This window comes from Paralichthys olivaceus, chromosome 1 (assembly GCF_024713975.1).
Source record: "Paralichthys olivaceus isolate ysfri-2021 chromosome 1, ASM2471397v2, whole genome shotgun sequence".
Lineage (NCBI taxonomy): Eukaryota > Metazoa > Chordata > Actinopteri > Pleuronectiformes > Paralichthyidae > Paralichthys > Paralichthys olivaceus.
In genome coordinates, this window is record NC_091093.1 from 5384744 (window position 1) to 5403500 (window position 18757).

The 18757-nt window shown below is 40.3% G+C and overlaps 1 protein-coding gene across 1 annotated transcript; it reads left to right on the forward strand.

Moving 5' to 3' along the window:
* The first annotated feature begins 1612 nt into the window (after positions 1–1612).
* On the forward strand, positions 1613–8671 carry dhcr7 (7-dehydrocholesterol reductase). The gene is made up of 8 exons (XM_020079620.2): positions 1613–1710; positions 2434–2542; positions 3241–3463; positions 3592–3682; positions 4552–4765; positions 4924–5128; positions 5532–5663; positions 6770–8671. Exons 2-8 carry the CDS (start codon positions 2436–2438, stop codon positions 7232–7234), a joined length of 1437 nt encoding a protein of 478 aa, XP_019935179.2. The 5' UTR covers positions 1613–1710; positions 2434–2435; the 3' UTR covers positions 7235–8671.
* The last annotated feature ends 10086 nt before the right edge of the window (positions 8672–18757 follow it).

Below are 18757 nucleotides of genomic sequence, written 5' to 3' on the forward strand. Positions count from 1 at the left end.
ACACAGACACATGTATACATATTTCACATTTTTCAGTCCGAAGGATATTGAGAATTTACAGATTTAGATAATCAACAAAACAGGTGATCCAATAAGATTAACAGTGCAGGTGTTTCTTAAATGTTCAGAAATTCTGTAAATGGAAGGTTGAACAGCCGTTTAATTGTTATATTAAACAATTAAATTATATTCAAACACTGGTGGTGGTTTATTTTTATTTTCTCCCGATGGTGGTTTACTTCTGCACTTAGTCTTTTTTCTTAAGGTTTGCTGCAAGAATCCATCTCTTGAAAACACAATAACCGTGTTGTTTCATGTAGACTGGAATGTAATTCTTCCTGTTAGGCAGAATATTCATGAGATTATTTAAAGTGTACTTCAAATTAGGATCCCACTCATATCAACCTGCCCATTGACCTGCAAATAACATTTGTTTAAAATAATTTAGGAAGCAAGTCAGAAAACCTTATGCAAGACTTTGTTAAAACTCTTTTTTTTTTAAGAAATGCATGTTATGGAGAAACTGAATTTTTCAAATAAGAAAAAATGTCCTCTACTTAGGCATCATCTGGAAGCACTGACTCCCAGCCTCCTCCAGTAGAATGTACCCAGAGTTCAGATATTTCCGTAAACATACAATTGAACGAGGAGCAGATTCTGTGCACGCCCCTTCCATATGAAGAGGTAGTGCTGGTGTTGCACAGAATTTAACTTTTGTCACTTCACTTGTGCAGCGGTTGAAAAAAAATCCTCTTATGCAAGCACCTTTTTTCCGTCACCGTGCTGCCCTCTAGTGGTTACCTTGAGTACATGCAGCTGAAAACAGAACCAGTCACTGGATGTATTTATCTGAGTGGTGCAGAATAAAAAAGTAAAGTAAAAAAAGTGCTCATCCTAAATGACAGATATAACTTTCATTTCATTCAGTCTCCTGTGTGGACTGATCTAATCCTGCAGTACCACTGGGCCTCACACTGACCTTTTGGTGCTTTGTGTTAAAGGTATGTGCTCTGGGTCATGAATGAACTTGTGGATATTGTGTGTTTCTAGTTTGAGGTGGCCAGAAAATCCCTCTAAACATTTCTCAGATAAATAAGATACTACTCTTTTCTTCCTAAACACACACACACACACACACACACATATATATATATATATATATATGTGTGTGTGTGTGTGTGTGTGTGTGTGTTTCTGGATTACTTGCCATGGATGAAAATGGGATTCAGCAAAAGATGGCAGTTCATTTCTATGTGTCTTTGTGCATTTTTACTGACCTTAACATAACAATCTAAAATTATTATTATTATCAGTAGTAGTACATGGAGTAGTAGTAGTATTAGTATTATCAGTATTATTAAGGTCAGTGTTTGGACACCTAACGTAGATATTTAATTTAAAATGTAATCTAAAACGGATTTTTGTTTCTCTCCTCTGCAGGACAGTGACTTCATGTGTGTGATGACGGTGAGGACTTTCATAATGTCTCCACAGTCACTCAACCAACCCTGCAACCTTGTGAGGTGGCTCCAGTCAGGTGCAGCCAATCAGAGGCCAGACACGGCTCCCCGGGCCCGCCTTTGCCGGCACGCTATTGGTTGAAGTGTAATACGCAATCGCGTTATGGGCGGAGCGTGCAGGCTGCAGTTGTGTGATGAGGTAGAAGCTGCTGCACCCGAAGAGACGAGCAGCCCGAGCCAGAGTCTGCAGGTGAGTGTCCACACACAGGCTGCATCATACTGCACATTCAACATGTGCACTAGTACTAGGATTATGTGTGTGCACTAGTATTAGTATTATGTGTGTGTACTAGTATTAGTATTATGTGTGTGTACTAGTATTACATGTGGAGACATTGTGTTCCAGGAAACAGGACGTCGCTTGTTTTGTTCCCGGTGGTTAGTTCATTAATGAATCCAGCTGAGAGAAGGAGAATAGGTTTCTGCACGTGACAGACAATCCTGAGGGGATGTAGGAGTACATGTGTGCTCAGGCTGACGGATGGTTTCTTTGTTCACAGCAAATGTTCAACAGAACTTTAGAATGTTCACATATTCACGATATGCAGATGTGGAGACCCATTTGCATTATATACTATGAGTGTGTGTGCATGTATATGCGATTGCATGTGTTTCAGTTAATACATGTCAAATATCGTGGTATCAGTATGCCCAGATTCAGTTGTATGTGTGAGCCTCATCCAGCTGCTCTTTTTTGGACATAGACTGGTAGTATTTTTTCAAGGAGTACACTCACAGAACTTCACTGACTCTGTGAAAAAAGGTGTAGATAACATCCATTTTATCCTTCATTTTGCCAGAACCTGTTACCTGGTGAAGTATTGTTGGTGAAAGCTGCACTGGTTTAAGTGTACAAAGTGCAGTGTGCCATGCAAAACTGATAACTCACCCTGATAACTGTCTCCTTCACCAGAGATGAACGGTGGAGTGGCCATGGAGGCCACCAGGAGGCGAACTCAGCCTACTGCCAACGGGAAAACATCTGGAGACAAGGAACAGCCTGCACAGTGGGGGAGAGCATGGTGGGTTGATATGATACTGATAAAAATGCATCAGCCAAAGGGTTCACACAAAGTATTAAGCAACATGATATTGTAATAATTGAGCAAAAAGTACTGGTACCTACATGGAAGTAATTATAGGGATTGTTATATTGTTATGCTCACTCACTCACTCACTTTAAAACTGAACTACTTTTCTTATTCTCTCTTACTATTTACTAAATGTTTGTCTTTTCAGTTGAAATCGTAACGCCCACCCTGGTGTAAACCTTTCAAAAATATATATGAATGTCATGAAACAGAGACATTCCAAACTGTTGACTCTACTTAAGTGTCAAACAATCCAAGATGGTTTGAAACACTAGGTGGTGTTATGAACAAAATAAGCAATCCAAGTAGATTTTTTTTATAAAGGTGGTAATAAATATAAACCCAATATTAATAGTACTTCATCGAATAGTTTACAATGCAAAAAGCATTGAAGTTTGCTGTATCTCTGTTCATCACTGGTTAGCGTTTTTACTTAAAGCTGGCAACAGAGGTGTACTAACATTATTACGGTCAGAATTGTCCGGTGTAACAAGGTTCTGTTAATACACAGTGCCTCCCGAACACACATGTGTTTTTGTGCGATGGATTCAAACTGAAATGTTGTGCTAATTTGTTCAGTACGTTGTCTTTACACTGTATTTGTTTGTTGTTCTGTGACTCGTCCTCAGGGAGGTGGACTGGTTTTCCCTGAGTTCCGTGATCCTCCTCCTTTGCTTTGCCCCCTTCATCGTGTTTTACTTTGTGATGGCGTGTGATCAGTACCAGTGCTCCATCAGCCAGCCTCTGGTTGATCTGTACAGGGGAGAGGCCACCTTGCTCTCCATCTGGGCCCACTCACCTTCCTTCACCTGGACAGCTGCCAAGATATATGCCATCTGGGTGGCCTTCCAGGTAAGAGACAAGAGTGAGCTCAAAGTGGGAAAGAATAAATTGACAATGCATGGTGGTAAAAGACACAGAGTGGACCTTGCTGTAACCAAAATGCAAATGAGCTAAAACAAGCTCTGTTTGTCCGTCAGGTGTTCCTGTACATGTGTGTTCCCGATGTCGTCCATAAGTTTACTCCTGGCTATGTTGGTGGAGTGCAGGATGGAGCACGAACTCCTGCTGGTAATAAACACTCATGAACCATGCTGATCAGTCCAACATATGTTTTAACTAGAGGGAGGCTTGGAGAGTGTACGCGTCTGTCAAGGATAAAATCCTCACTTGCCCGTGACTGGGAAAAAATATCCTGTATTTGTCACGGTTATGAACAGACAGATTCTACAAATATAAACATCTGTGACCTCCGACCTTCTGAGCTCATAGTTTGTGGCAGACGTAGTTTGACAGATTGTCTGCAGTCTGGTTCATTTTCGCAGTAAAGACGTCAGGAGACGCGAAGCACTCGTTGTCACTCAGGAGCGTTCAGTGACTGCAGGTGGAACTGGATCAGACAAGCTCTGATAAACTGGCAGACTTACTATAGACAGGCTTGAAAATACTCGCTGACCGAGCAACATAAATAAGCTACATACAACCCACAGTACAACACTCAGTAATGAATGTCTGTGTCTTGGCACACGTGTCTATACTAAGTTATATTTGAGTCATTACAGTATCTGCTCTCTCTAGAGCAGCAGAGAGCTCTCATCAAAGTATCTCAGTATATTCAGTTTAAGCACTCGGACGGATGAGAAGTCTAATAGTCAGAGTTGTAGCAATGCTAAAACTAAAATGCCTGCATTCTACATTTATGTGTAGCCTCCTCATGCACGCATTATTGATTTGAATACTTTTTTTTGTTACAAGGTTATAAGTTCCTATGCTGAAGAGAAGTATGTTCCAAATATATATTTGAGTAACCTGTGGATTTTGGCTGATCAAATATTGTTGTAGTAAAACATTTGTTAATTCAAATTACATGATTGACATTATTATAAAAGCAGTGTTTAGCTAATAGCTCTAAGAATCCACCTCCCTGTGTTGTTTCCTAGGCCTGATCAACAAGTATGAGATCAATGGGCTGCAGTGCTGGCTGATCACTCATGCCCTGTGGATTGTCAATGCCCACTATCTCCATTGGTTTTCTCCCACCATCATCTTTGACAACTGGATCCCTCTGATGTGGTGTACCAACATACTGGGCTATGCTGTTGCTACCTTTGCTTTCATAAAGGCCCACTTCTTCCCCACCAACTCTCAGGACTGGTGAGTATTGATGCTGATAAGTCAGGGTGACTTAAGCACTCACAACAATCAAATAAGAATCTGTCTCCTCAATACTTGATCAAATCTTTAAACTACTTTGAATTGGCACATCACTTGATCCACTTGTCTTCCTCCCTGTTTACTTTGTACTTTGACAGCAAGTTCACAGGGAACATATTCTACAACTACATGATGGGCATCGAGTTCAACCCACGCATCGGCCAGTGGTTTGACTTCAAGCTGTTCTTCAACGGCCGGCCCGGCATCATAGCCTGGACCCTCATCAACCTGTCCTACATGGCCAAGCAGCAAGAGCTGTACGGCCAAGTCACCAACTCTATGATTCTGGTCAACGTACTGCAGGTAAAGAACAAATTAAAAACAAACTTACCGGAAAAAATAAACACTTTGACTATTTAGTTTGGTCCATGTCCCATCCAACAACAAGTAGCAGATGTTTTGGCTTCACTTTTAGCGAGCTGTTGTAACGTCCATCTTTACATACACTCTATGAGCTCAACTTTATCTGAACTTCTCATCTTGGCTTTGAGACTTTGACCTTAATCATGTGTAACCAACCAGTTGTTCATAATGTTATGTGTATCGCACCTACATGTGGAGTGTTTGCTTATCCTCCCCAGCTCATTTTACATTTCCCACCAAATGTTAAATGTTGAAGATCGAGATGGAGGACACTGCTCAGGTAGTCAGTAGACTTGTCAGTTCATAATAACTGTATTATTTTGCTGTCTGTGTTTTCTCATAGGCCATTTATGTGTTGGATTTCTTCTGGAACGAGGCGTGGTACCTGAAAACCATTGACATCTGCCATGACCACTTTGGATGGTATCTGGGCTGGGGAGACTGTGTATGGCTGCCATACCTCTACACACTGCAGGTAACAAGCATACCCCACGCTTGTTAATACAGACACAGTAATAACACTGATGTCACATGAGTCTGTGTTCTTACTTTCCGCTCAGACACTCTCTCACCCTCTCTCTCTCTCTCTCTGTCTCTATTATAATCAATACTTTAATTAATGAGTTAAATCTAGATTCAGAGCAGTGCATTCATCGGCCACTCGCTTATTTCCTCTGTCTCTCTCTCTCTCTCTCTCTCTCTCACACACACACACACACACACACGTATAAACCAAGTCGAGCTAAAGACAACAGAATTAATATACTTGGTAAATGTATGTAGAGCTGGAAGAGAAGCGGCTCGCCCGGTTTGACGCAGTTGGAGCAGCGCACAGCGCAATTGATAGAGACACGAGAGGAGCAGTCAGTTACTGACGCTAAAAACTGTAAAAGAAAAAAAAGGCTGTCCATGGTCTCTGAGTCCGTAGCCAGGCACTGTTTGTGTTCAATGTGTATTGTCATTGTAATATTCAACAACGTTATTGAATATCGTTTTCCTAATATCATGTCACATATTTAGTTCTCAGCTGCATCTTGTGTAAATACCTGGCTGATACCAGGGAAACTGGTTATTCAGTGTGTAAGATTTAGTTGAACGGGAACTACAGAAATTTAATGTAGAATAATCCTTATGATATTTCACTAGTTCATTTCATCTAAATTATATGAATTGTAGTTTTCTTTACCCCAGAAAAGGTCCTTTATATTTAAATACTTTATATTTACACTGAGGGGTCCCTCTCTACGGAGGCCGCTATGTTTTTTACATTAGTCCAGACTGGACAAACTAAACACCTTTTGAGTTTTATGACAACTGAAGCTACCACAGGTTCTTTTTCATGTTTGGAAGGAGAGGGTGGGGTGAGGGGTGTTCAGCTGCAACATGCAACTTCAACACTAGATATCACAAAATTCTACACACTGTACCTTTAAGAGTTAGATGATATCACAGTGCAAAACACAAGTGTTGATTTGTATTGAAGTTGAATCTTGTGTGTCTACTCGTGCATGTAGTTAACATCACACAAAAGATGAATTAAGCACTAATGAGTGTAAATACATCTCTCTCTAATCTCTCCAGGGTCTGTACCTGGTGTACCACCCAGTCCAGCTTTCTAACACCCATGCCCTGGCTGTTCTGCTGCTGGGCCTTGTCGGGTATTACATCTTCCGCTCCACCAACCATCAAAAGGACCTGTTCCGCCGCACAGAGGGAACTAGCTCCATCTGGGGCAGCAAGCCGACGTACATCGAGTGCTCGTACCACTCCGCAGACGGTGGCGTCCACCACAGCAAGCTCCTGACCTCTGGCTTCTGGGGCGTGGCCCGGCACTTAAACTACACCGGCGACCTGATGGGCTCTCTGGCCTACTGTGCTGCCTGTGGCTTTGGCCACATTCTGCCCTACTTCTACATCGTTTACATGACCATCCTGCTAGTGCACCGCTGTGTGCGCGACGAGCACCGCTGCAGCAGCAAGTACGGCAAGGACTGGAAACGTTACACAGATGCTGTGCCTTATCGGCTGATTCCTGGAGTGTTTTAGAGAGGAGGAGCGCGAGAGGGAGGGATTAGGGAACAACATATACACTAAGTGAAATGGGGTGGCAGGAAAAACAGGTATGTGTGTGTGTTTTTTATTCATATCAAGAACTCACACTCTTATACTTAACATACATTCTGTCATTTGGATGCATTTCTCATCACTGCTGTACGTACATACAGGAGAGTTATTTTCTCTGCCTTGGTAAAGGCAGTTTGATGAACCACTCTGCTTTCTACTGTGGCTGAGAAGTCTTACACCAACACATTCATGGGTAACACACGTAAAAGCCTAAACACAACTACAGAAGCCACACAACCCACTTCTGTTGTGGTTGTGTTTTTGTTAACAGATGTTGACAATGAAATGAACAGAGTTACTCTCTGCAGTCAAGTGAGCCGTCGTTTGTTAAAACCCAGACAAGTTATTTGCAGCTTAAAATGCAATGCTTGTCTATTTGAGATGTTCTGGTACAGGTGCATGAAGCACCCTGAAGGAATCAAGTAAAAACCTTTGTGTTCTTTATTTTGGGTGCTCCAAGCATCTGTACCTGTGTTTTCCATTGATGTGCTTGTGTGAGATGTCTCAGCCACTGTACTTTTCTTCATGCAGTGACAACTTGCACAGTTAGGTTAATTTTTAAAAGCTCTACAATATTTTTTTTTTTTTTTTTGAGACAAAGCGCAATTGAACCAGTTTAAGCCAAAATCATCCCTAGAAACAGAACCACTTCTGTACTAGACTGCACAACACTGTGACATTCCCATAATATAGCTTGATATATTGTAACTTGATTCATTAATTTGTCAAGTTAATAAGAAAAATAATAATAAAAATGTTTATTTCAGTTTGAAAGTCATTCATCAAGACATGCCAGCTTCTAAAACGAGAATTACAAGTTCTTTTTGTTTTTATATCATTGTAAATGTAATACCTGGCTTCCTTTTGACTGTTGCTCAAAGAAACAAGTGTCTCTTTGCACTCAGGTATTCTATGATACAGGTATTTCATTACTTTGGCTAATTTTAAATGAAATGACTGATCCCAATAAAAGCTGACGTAATAAAAGCTATGCTCTACTGACCTAAAGGACTGTTGGCTCCACTGACGAGACCTGCCTCATAAAAAAGTTTTGTAATATTTGTGTAATGGTTTTCTGAGACCTTGAACTTATTCTCTGTTCTCTGTCTGTCTAGTTGAGTTTCTCTCAGTTGAAAGAACATGTTCACATGATTCAGGTTTGTTATCGACAGGATTTATTGGCAATGATCAGCACTTTCACTTCTGTCTGATGAGCCAATCCAAATACTGTGTTGATTTAATAAGAACTTTCTGTATTTTATGTCTAACCAACACATCTGTTTTCTTTGGTTTTACTGCCTTATATATTTCTGTGAGTGATGAAATAACAAATAAAAATAAAATTTTTGTTATGACTAACAAGTTTCTGTACTTCTAGAAATTTGAACTCAACCTAGCAATTCTAGCATTGTTTGATATTCTACGTTTTAATGAAACAGTGGTGGTCATTAGAATTTGACATTTTTTGTTTTGGTGGAAAAGTATTATTGAATTAATATTTCTCTATGATTCACTATATGTTTATGAATGTGAAAGTGTTAATGACTCACTCAGTGACAACATTACATGTATAATAGCGTTGAAAGGTAACAGCACCTTATACAACTGTATTTGCCAGTGTGCTTCTTATGTTTAACACAAGGGGGCAGCAGAGCCAATGCCAGTGATCAGTCAGCCATCAGAGATGCATTTGTAACATTGGGTAAATTGCAAAAGGAAACTTAAGGGATAGTTCACCTAAAACTGAAAATTCAGTCATCATCTAGTCACCACTATGCTGATGGAGTGGTCGGTGAAGTGCGTGAGTTCACAAAACACTTTTGGAGTCTCGGGGGTAAACAGCTTTGCAGCCAAATACAGCACAGTTGAAGTAAATGGTGAGTACTTTCATGGGTCCATACGTGTGGTGTCATGAAATGTCTGTAAGCCCCGGCATTCAAATTTGACTGGAAACAAGGTCATTTCCACAGTGTCCTCTGATCCATGCAGATATCCATCCAGAGGAGGGTATCAGAGGACATTAACATTAATGTTTTATAGTCAGAAAAATGCACAGGTTCGACTTTATCATGGAACTCGAAACACAAATCTCCCAGGTCGCACACTAAGAAAGCTCAATCTCACTGGAACATAGCTTCCTCAAAATATCTTCTTTTTTTAGACTGGATTTCTCTTTGCCAATTTCACATAGAGCTACTGCTGTCCGTTTCCCGGTGTGTGTATCCAGAGCCTCTCCTGTCATGCTCCTTCGGAGATGTTGAAGGTCTCTTGGTGCTGTCGCTGGCTGACATCCTTGGTGCCTGTTTCCTCAGGGTCTGAGGACGGGGCTGCTCCAGGCAGATTTACAGCTATGTCACGCTCTTTCAATTTCTTGATGATTGGTCCAGCTGGACATCAAGTGAGCTTGGGAATGTTCTTGAATCCATCATCTGACCTGTGCTTTTCAATCACAGATGAGTTTGGTTCTTTTATACAACAATCGGCTGAAACACCCTGAAAACTTGAGCAAGTATTTTGTATTTAGATAACTAACTTAGTGTTCAATTTAAAATGAAAGGAATTCAATATTTAATTCTATTTTGAGTCAACAACACCAGACACCATAGTCACTAGGACATTTTACAAAGAAAGGATGAAAACATCCAATGTGGGTAAAAATGTCCTGCAAAGGCAGCTCACAGTGGAAGTAACTCAGTGACAGCACATGTACAGAGCTGCATCCCTTTGCAACATCAAGAGCAGCCTCAGGTCCAAAAGTTTAACGACTTCAATTCACACTCTCACACAGCAGTAAGCTTATGTATTCAGACAGAAATGAACCAAATACAATTTGAAAACAACTTGTGTTGAATGCTCACAGGTGTGTCTGCCTCTCTGCTCACTGCAGGGTCTAGTCTTTCCAGTGTAGGTGCAACCATAGTGCAACATGCAGAAGCTGACCTGTCAGGCCCTGGACACACTTACTCAAATAAACACCAGTACTATACAGTATGACGTGTGTCTCCTCCTCAAGAAATGTTTTTTTTTTTTTTAAATGAATGGATTCAGACAGAAACGCTGGAGTGTTTTTATTTTGAAAACAGTATTGCAAACATTTATATTCGACTTTTGATATTTAAATCATTGTTGTGTAAATTGTGTAACTCTATCTCAAACCATGTGCGCAGATTTATGAATGTGTAAAAAAAAAAATCTGTCGATGTGTCATGAGATGTGTTCATGTGTAGACAGATCTATAAAAACCCATTCACACACATTCACATGACATATCCTAATGACTTTGGTGGTACCCTGACTTCCTCCTAAAATTGACATTGTTTAGTGAAATATTCCAACATCTAATGAATGAAGAGATCACTGAACATGCCACACATTTCTATATATTTCCCATCGCTTTGCTATTAACCTGACCAAGACGAGTCATTTCTTAGAAAGGAGAAAAGCTCTTTCGCATGCCAACCTGCTGTGAACGTATTAGCTCACTTCTCTTGTGATGGGACTGGAACACTATGGTTTCAGACAGGTGAAAATGAGACAGGTATGACTCAGAGAGGCTCAGGGGCTCAAATTAAGTGTACCTGAGGCTTTAACTGACATCACAGTAATAAAAAGTGACTGTAGTCCACAGAGAATCCAGACACACCCACATCATTATTATTTTAGACCTTCATCCCCCCCTTCATCTGGCTGATGAATGAATCTGTCATTCTATAAAGCTGCAACATTTCTCTGTCAGGTCAACGCCAACTTGAACTTATGTGTTCCATGACTGTGACAAAGTGGTGCGGTGGTCCAGCCCATAGACCTCTTCTAAAAAGGTCCAGTCGCAGTGACTCATCTTCGCACATGAAGTACAAGCTCATCTTTTAGTTTTTTTTGTCTGTGTGAGCCTGAGATGACTCTGTTTTACCTTCACATATTCCCTGAGAGAGAGAAGACAGCTGCAGACAAGCTTTGGCACTCTGAGGGAAGCCATGCAGGGCTAAAAATATTCCATGTGGGTTTTCTAATTCATAAACCTTCATCTCACCTCAACACTGAAATGGTGGAGGCTTGATTTGTTCAGTTGTGTGATAAAACTCTTTGCATGTATGTACTCTATTGATCAATGTTTCATAATTCTTTAGATAAAGCTCTGTCTGCTCATTTCTGTTCCTATCCTACAGCTGTTTTAAATGGGGCCTGCTGACATGTACATTTTTAAAGCCAATAAAACATGTTCACTGTATTCAGCCTGGTTCCAAACATTGGACTGCCACCCACATGTACAAGTAGAAGTGAAAGAGATGCCAGTTCAATTTGATTATACAGGGTCTTATGTTTCTTTCATTAAACTGTAGCTGCCTTGTTTAGTGTAGATTGCAGCCCAGACTTTGTGTCCTGGGTTTATTGGGCCACCTCATACAAACTGCAGCTAATTTGACAACAAATTCAATTGTGGAGTATTATTTTCATATGTATTGGAGGATAGCTGCACAGTTGTCCCAACCCCCCCTGCTTCTCTAAAAATGCTTATCTGTTTAAAATATATATATATATTTAGCATTTTAGTTGTTCTCATGGGACCTTTTGTATCAGAACTACAGAATTGTTTTGATATGCGGTTTTTATGTTCTCCGCCATTTTAATGCATTTCACCGAGCCAGTAATCAAGGTCCATAAATTAACCCTAAATTAACATTAGATTGTGTGAAATATTGCTTCTTTACTGCTGTTATCTGCATTTTTTTGGGTTGCCTAATTCAAGAAAAAAACAAGAAAACTATTTGCATGCACAACAAACATCAGTAGACCAAGGTTGCTGCCTTGTTGAACTCCAGCGGAAAACGTACAGGACAAGGGAAGAGCGAACAATACATGATGAGTGATAAGTGAGAGATCTTCCTTGTCTGTGTGCCCAACATTCACTCCTGATCAAAAAATATTATATCAAAACACTAAAGTACCTATAGCATACCTCTACCAGCCCAATTGAAATATCATTTCACAATAATGAGCCAGAAGTTTTTTTTATCGAGATCCATGAATCACTCCCTGGACATCAATTTAAATGTCCAAAAAACATCCCATCCTGCAAAGTGAAAGGGATTCCTGGATCTGCCCCATGATCTAGATCCACACCAACATTTAATGGGTTCTTCCCTGACCCATGCCACATCCTTCCACTAAGTTTTGTGGAAATATGTTCAGTAATGTTTGTGTAATCTTACAAACAAACATACAATCCAACTAACAAGTGTACAGGAGATCACACAAGGTTGTGGCTGATCAAGTACTGTGATCCTTCAATTCTTCCAAAAATCTTATCCTCTGCGCAAGTGCTCCACCCGACCAGTAGTAGTCACTGATGCTTTGTCACAAGTGTGACCCCTCACCTGGTTTCCCACAGGACAGATACTGCGTCTGTGGACCCACCACAACCAGGACTGGGTCCCTACATTGGGATTTCAGTGTTTTTTGCGGCTGCTATCTCATGATGAAAATGACCTAATGTTTGTGTATAACACTTTGTTGACGTAAGAAATGCTGACTGCCAAGACGAGGTGGAACATAACACCCCCGATAGCTCTGAAAAACTGTATACTGTCATTTTATAGATTCAATTTCATTATGGATTTTTTTTACATTTTTACTACTGTGCTTTGCATCTTTGGCATCTGATTGATAACCCTCCACCACAAAACATCCCATGAGTACTTGTACCGCCTTATACATACTGTTGTCATCTACAGCAAAAAGCAAAGGAAATGTGGCTTATACATATGGCTGAGGATGTTTGTGTCTGTTTTCTCCATGCACAGATGAGTCTGGCTGTGAGTCATGTGGAAGAGTGTGTGTTAATTATCTTGGCATTGTGAATGAGTTTGGGAATAAGAACGGAGGGTCATTATTTTTCGTCTTTGCTTAGAGATACCAGAACCAGGTTACAGATGCAGACCTGTGTAGGTTGGTCTATTATATAAAATTGCAAGTGGTTAGTGAATCTTCACTGCACATGTGAGGCTCATAATTGTGAGAATACAAATTTCAATAATTGCACTGGGCAAATAAATTTGGTTTGCAAAACTGACTCAAGTACATTTACACATAATCCAAGACACGCTTTGAAGCGAAGCAGAAAACAAATCAGAAAACAGATTTAAGATTTAAGTCATGTGAATCACACCATGAGGGAATATAAAATGTATGGATTACATAAGATTGTCTGAGTGAATCACTGAGCAAAACTCGTGTTATTTGTCTGCTCTGGATTAGATTGTCACACATATTTAAAACCACTAGCACTGTCCTTTTAAGTATATATGCATACACTCTCTACGTGCAACAGGCAGCAAGACCCATTGGCCACTGGATTTTTCATAACTTCGCCAACAATTGCATATGAAAATTAGAAGGAACTTGGAGAGCGCATACCTCCGCCATGGCTGATCGACCACTTTATCATCGACTATAATGGAAGGGCCTGGTGGTGGGCTCTGGGATGTTGGTTGGGTACATGTTGCATGCAGGGGCGGACTGGGAATTTGACACCTTTCCAGTCCACCCTTTTTTTCCACGCAAAGCACCACACCTCAAATTTTCTTAGGCTATATATCTATTTGCTGATATAACGGTTACCAGATTAGTAAACAGGTAGGCGCCTCAGTAACTCAATGCAATCTTTTGGCACTTGATAAAGAAATCATCTTTTTTTTGTTTCCTCTCTTTCTATCGTCCTCACTCTCACTCACTGTATTAACAGCATCAGCAGTGTATCGGTGTATTTTCTTTATTAATGACATCACTGCTGTGGCCACCAAACAATCTGTCTGTCTTCACCTCCACCTCAGTAACAAGCTCCTCCATGTGTGTGTCAGAGAGCTGTGCTTCTTCTTTTCATCTCTTGATGCCATGATATAAACAGAGAAACCCATTGAAACCCATTTAATATTCATGGACTGCTCTGTATTGACCATGTTTCCAGGTAGAGTGATTTATAAAGTGAACATTGCCTTATAATTATATATGTTTATAGATTTATAAATCTGAATGTTTTTAGTATGAATCCCAGCACTGTTTTATAAATGAAGCCCCAGGACAGGACTTTATTTTTAATGGAAAATAAGTTTTTGCTCTACTTTCTTTTGAGTGGCCCTAATTCTAGTTCTTATTTTCACATTCTGTCATGTACATACATACACTAAACTGTCTTTATATCAGCGGGTGTGGTGAAAAAAATTAGACACACCCTTTAGCATATAACAAATAATTCAACAGCAACACTAACTATAGCTGTCAAAAAGTCTGCAGAGTTCTCTGAGAACAGTAAAGACAGGACTCACGTCAGAGCTGTAATGCAGTAGATTGCATTAGATTTATTCCGGCTGACAGGGTACAGCAGTAAGTGTTTCCAAAAAAATGTAAGTGCATCCATCAAACTGCCTTAAGTGCATAAACTAAAGAGAAGAGAAAATAGTCTAATCACTTCAAATTAAACAGTTCATTGCTCAGTGGTGAGACTGCACCTACTTGGATCCCAGAGGGTGGAGGGTAAGACGTATGATTCTATGAAGTATGAAAAGCACAAAATAAACTGGAAAAATAAAGATAAGAAACAATATAGACTGATCCTCAGGCACTTGGAGAAGTGTTCACATCCACAGAAAGAGTCCCTGTTATCAGTTAAGAATTTTTTTCTTGTCCAGGAAGGTCATCTCTTGTGATAACCCTGCAGGCTACAGCAAATCTGTTTATGCTGAGCGTGCTTTCAGTATTTTAGCACATGTCAAATCAACTTTTAGTCAAGGTTGACGGCTCCTGTATAACTGAATGTAACATTATCCACTGCCCTTGCACAAGGCAAATTCAGAACTCTAAAAACCTTGTATGATATCTTATATCTTATTTTCTGTGATCAAAATTGAAATGGGAAAACCAAGTTATGCTTGGTGTGGATGGCTACATTCTTTATATGTTCCCTGGATTAGCCAAGCAGCATGTTAAGATAAAACAAGGAACACATGCAAAACCCCCAGTGGGAGTAGTAGGCAAAATACGTTCAAGATGAATACCATTTACCATAAACATGTTTGGACTCAGTGCTAAAAGATGGAGTCTGGGTGGTGGAGGCAAGTTGCCAGCAGCAGAGCATGAGTAGCTGAGCAGGGATCAGTGAAGAGGAGGTTGTACTTAAAGGACTTTGTTGAGAGAATGGGCTGTGATCAGTGGGTGACTGAGGAGCAATCATAAAACTATTAGTAGCTGATGCTATTAGTAGCTGAAGCTTATGACAGCTGAGCACATGACTCTGTGTCCTGCATGAACTAGCAATGCTTCATTAAGAAAAAAGGTGTCCATCTCAAACAATGTAACTGTCACTGCACTCATGTGTCCCTTATGTTTGCATGGTTGTGGTGCAATTCATCCACTAGAGGGCAGGGCAGAGGCGAGTACTTCTAACAACAACTAGAATGTTGATGGTGGTGGAGGTTGAAATTTCATCGTGTCCCATGATAATCTCACTTGAACTAGTAGTTCCCCTGACCCCATAATTTTTGGTGGTACCGCCCAGTTTCAACTCTCTCATCCGTATTTGCAATCTTTCAGGAGATGTTCTCAAATATGGACAAAATGAAAGCAGGGTACAGACAGAGGAATACGACAGTTTCCATGTACATATCTAACGTTGAATATGAATGAACCTTAACATGTCTTTCAATGTGGTCCCTTCTGTCCGTAAGCATTTCTGCTCGCAGTCAAGGTGAACATGACCTATGACGTGTTAAAGGTCCAGTGTGTAAGATTAAGGTGAAAGGGAACTATTGGCAGAAATTTAATGTAGAATAATCCTCATGATGTTTTCATTAGTTCATTTCATCTAAATTGTATGAATTGTAGTTTTCTTTACCCCAGAAAAGGTCCTTTATATTCAAATACTTTATTTTTACATCGAGTGGACCCTCTCTATGGAGGCTGCCATGTTTTTTACATTAGTCCAGACTGGACAAACTAAACACCTCTTGAGTTTTTATGACAACTGAAGCTACCACAGGTTCTTTTTTATGTTTGGAAAAGAGCCTGTGGTTTTTGTGCTTTTCCAAGAGAAATGGACAGATAATTCTTTGTTGTTGTATTAAAAGAATATTTGTGATTCTAATTGCAGCGCTAAGGGCTTGTTGACGAAAAATGTTAATCTCAAGCTTCAGCTCAAAAGGAGCTTCACTGGATGAATTGTGGTAATTAAGTCATCTTTCAAGGGGAGTGGGGGTGTGGAACAAGTAACTCACAAAACCACATCAAGACAGGCCGTATAAGAGTGCCTCCTGAAATAGCATCCCCTAAGCGGCAGGCCATTGTCTTCATGGTGACAAAAGCACAATAATTAGTTAAGGTTAGGTTTAATAACTTGGTTACTTGTGGGGAAAGATCATGGTCTGGGGTAAAACAAATACTTCCTGAAGGTAAGACAACTTATGGTTGAGGAACAGTCACCAGAAAGGAAGACTTGTTTCCGGTGTTTTGTTAGAGCAAGGAGCCGGGTCCACCCAGGACAAGTTCCCAGTCTATCACAGGGCTGACATGCAGAAAAGCATGCAAACTCCACACAAAAGGATCCCCAGAACCTTCTTCCCATGAACGACTGCATCACTGTGCTACGTTTATTTAGCCAGTATAGTCCTAAATCACATTGACTGGACCCCTCGTTTGTAGGGGAGAACTGGCAGAATAACACATTGCAGATAAAATCAGGCAACAGAAAATGGGTAAATAATAGGTGACAACGACTAAAATAAGCTCTGAACACTGACATTTAACGAGAAGACTTTCTTTCCCATTTCTGCTGTTATTTCCATTTGAGACAGAGCTCGTAAGATAAATTCAGTGAAGTATCGTTGAAGATGACAACAATGACAGAAATGTCCACTCTGGATCACAAAGGAAAATAATGAATGCACTGTTCTGCACCACTTTGCTGATACATTCCTGTATGACAGATCACCATATTTTAAGAAATGGGAACAAGGTGGCACCAATCAACATTCTCCTGAATGGTGTTAAGACAGAGGGGTTGGTTGTGGAAGGATTCAGGCTGGATTAGGGTGAAGCAATGAATGATAATATGACTTAACGTTAATACAAGCAGCTCAATTACTGTGGATTAACGTGAAAACACATCTGTGTTTTGGTGCGTGTGGCGCTGGGAAGGTCATAGGCAGTTTGGACTGTATCCAAGAGTCGAACATCTGCATAAACCAACAGCTGCTCCATCGCTGTCCACAGCTGATAATCCTCCGCTGCTGAGGGGAGACAGGAGAGTATGTGGCTGAGGGCAGCAACACATCAACACTCTGCATTATTGTTTCCACACATGAAAGATGTTTTAATTAAATCTCTTGAAGTGACTGGCAGCGTTAAGCATCTTATTTCTTTATCATCTTTGAAAACAAGAAAAATATAAATATTATTATTATGCCGATCGTGGTACAGTAGAGATCATGCTTCCATAAATGAGTTAGAGGTGTGAGATGTGACATTTTTATGTAAGTGTATCACTAAAATACTTTTACCAAATTTATAACTACAGTTTTATGTTACGAGGCACAGTAGAGCCTGAATGACCTGGTGCAGGTCATTATTGATTCAAACTAAAGTGGCTCTTACAAGCGTCACCGCTTCTCTATTGCATGTGTTCTACTGTCTGTGGTCAGAGGGGAGTGAACACATGCTTTTTCCTAATTATCCTGTAACAGAGGAGGAGCAGCTCAGCACAAGCTGGCCTGGCCATTTAGGTTTGATCCAGATCATAACCTGTACCATTATGTCATTCTATCTCAACATCATTAGAGTAACTTTTTTCAAACTCCCTATTGTCTAATACAACAGTTCTCAAACCTTTGCATATGAAGGACCACTTAACTGACTTTTTTACAAAAAATGATTATAGAAGTTTTATGGCAGGAAGTGTATGAAATTCAGGACCATTACAGGCAAACATTCAGTCAGAGTGTTGGATGGATGAAATTAGGTTTTCTAATAGTACAAGAAATAGAACAAGAATTCCCTCTCTGTCTGTATCTCTGTGGCTCGTATAGCTCAAGAAACCCTCATCTTATCAGCTTCACATTTGGTATGTGTATTGTTAAATGTTCAATGTCAATAAACTTTGAGTAAAAGTGACCAGTGCTCTGTACCAGCTCATCAATGTAAGTGTTGTTGTCGATCACGACAACAGATGTGTTCACAATAAAGAGCAACGACAACTAATTCTCCAGTTCTGAGTCAAGTTTCACAGAACGTTAAGCAAACAAGTGAACAGCTCTTTGTGTAGCCGTGGTGGTGCGGCTTCAGGGTTCTGTGGAATGAGTCCAGCTGCAAGTCTTAACTTTCTGAGGCTCAACTACTGCAGGTCACTTTTCATTTCAGAAAGAACACTGCAACCAGAATCACCACAGGCCAAACAAACAG

Excerpts from the sequence above, each read along its gene's own strand:
- dhcr7 (XM_020079620.2), top strand. The coding sequence starts at position 2,436 with ATGAACGGTGGAGTGGCCATGGAGGCCACCAGGAGGCGAACTCAGCCT. Across the intron at positions 3,464-3,591 it reads CCATCTGGGTGGCCTTCCAG|GTGTTCCTGTACATGTGTGT; the intron begins GTAAGAGACAAG and ends TTTGTCCGTCAG. Across the intron at positions 5,129-5,531 it reads TTCTGGTCAACGTACTGCAG|GCCATTTATGTGTTGGATTT; the intron begins GTAAAGAACAAA and ends GTTTTCTCATAG.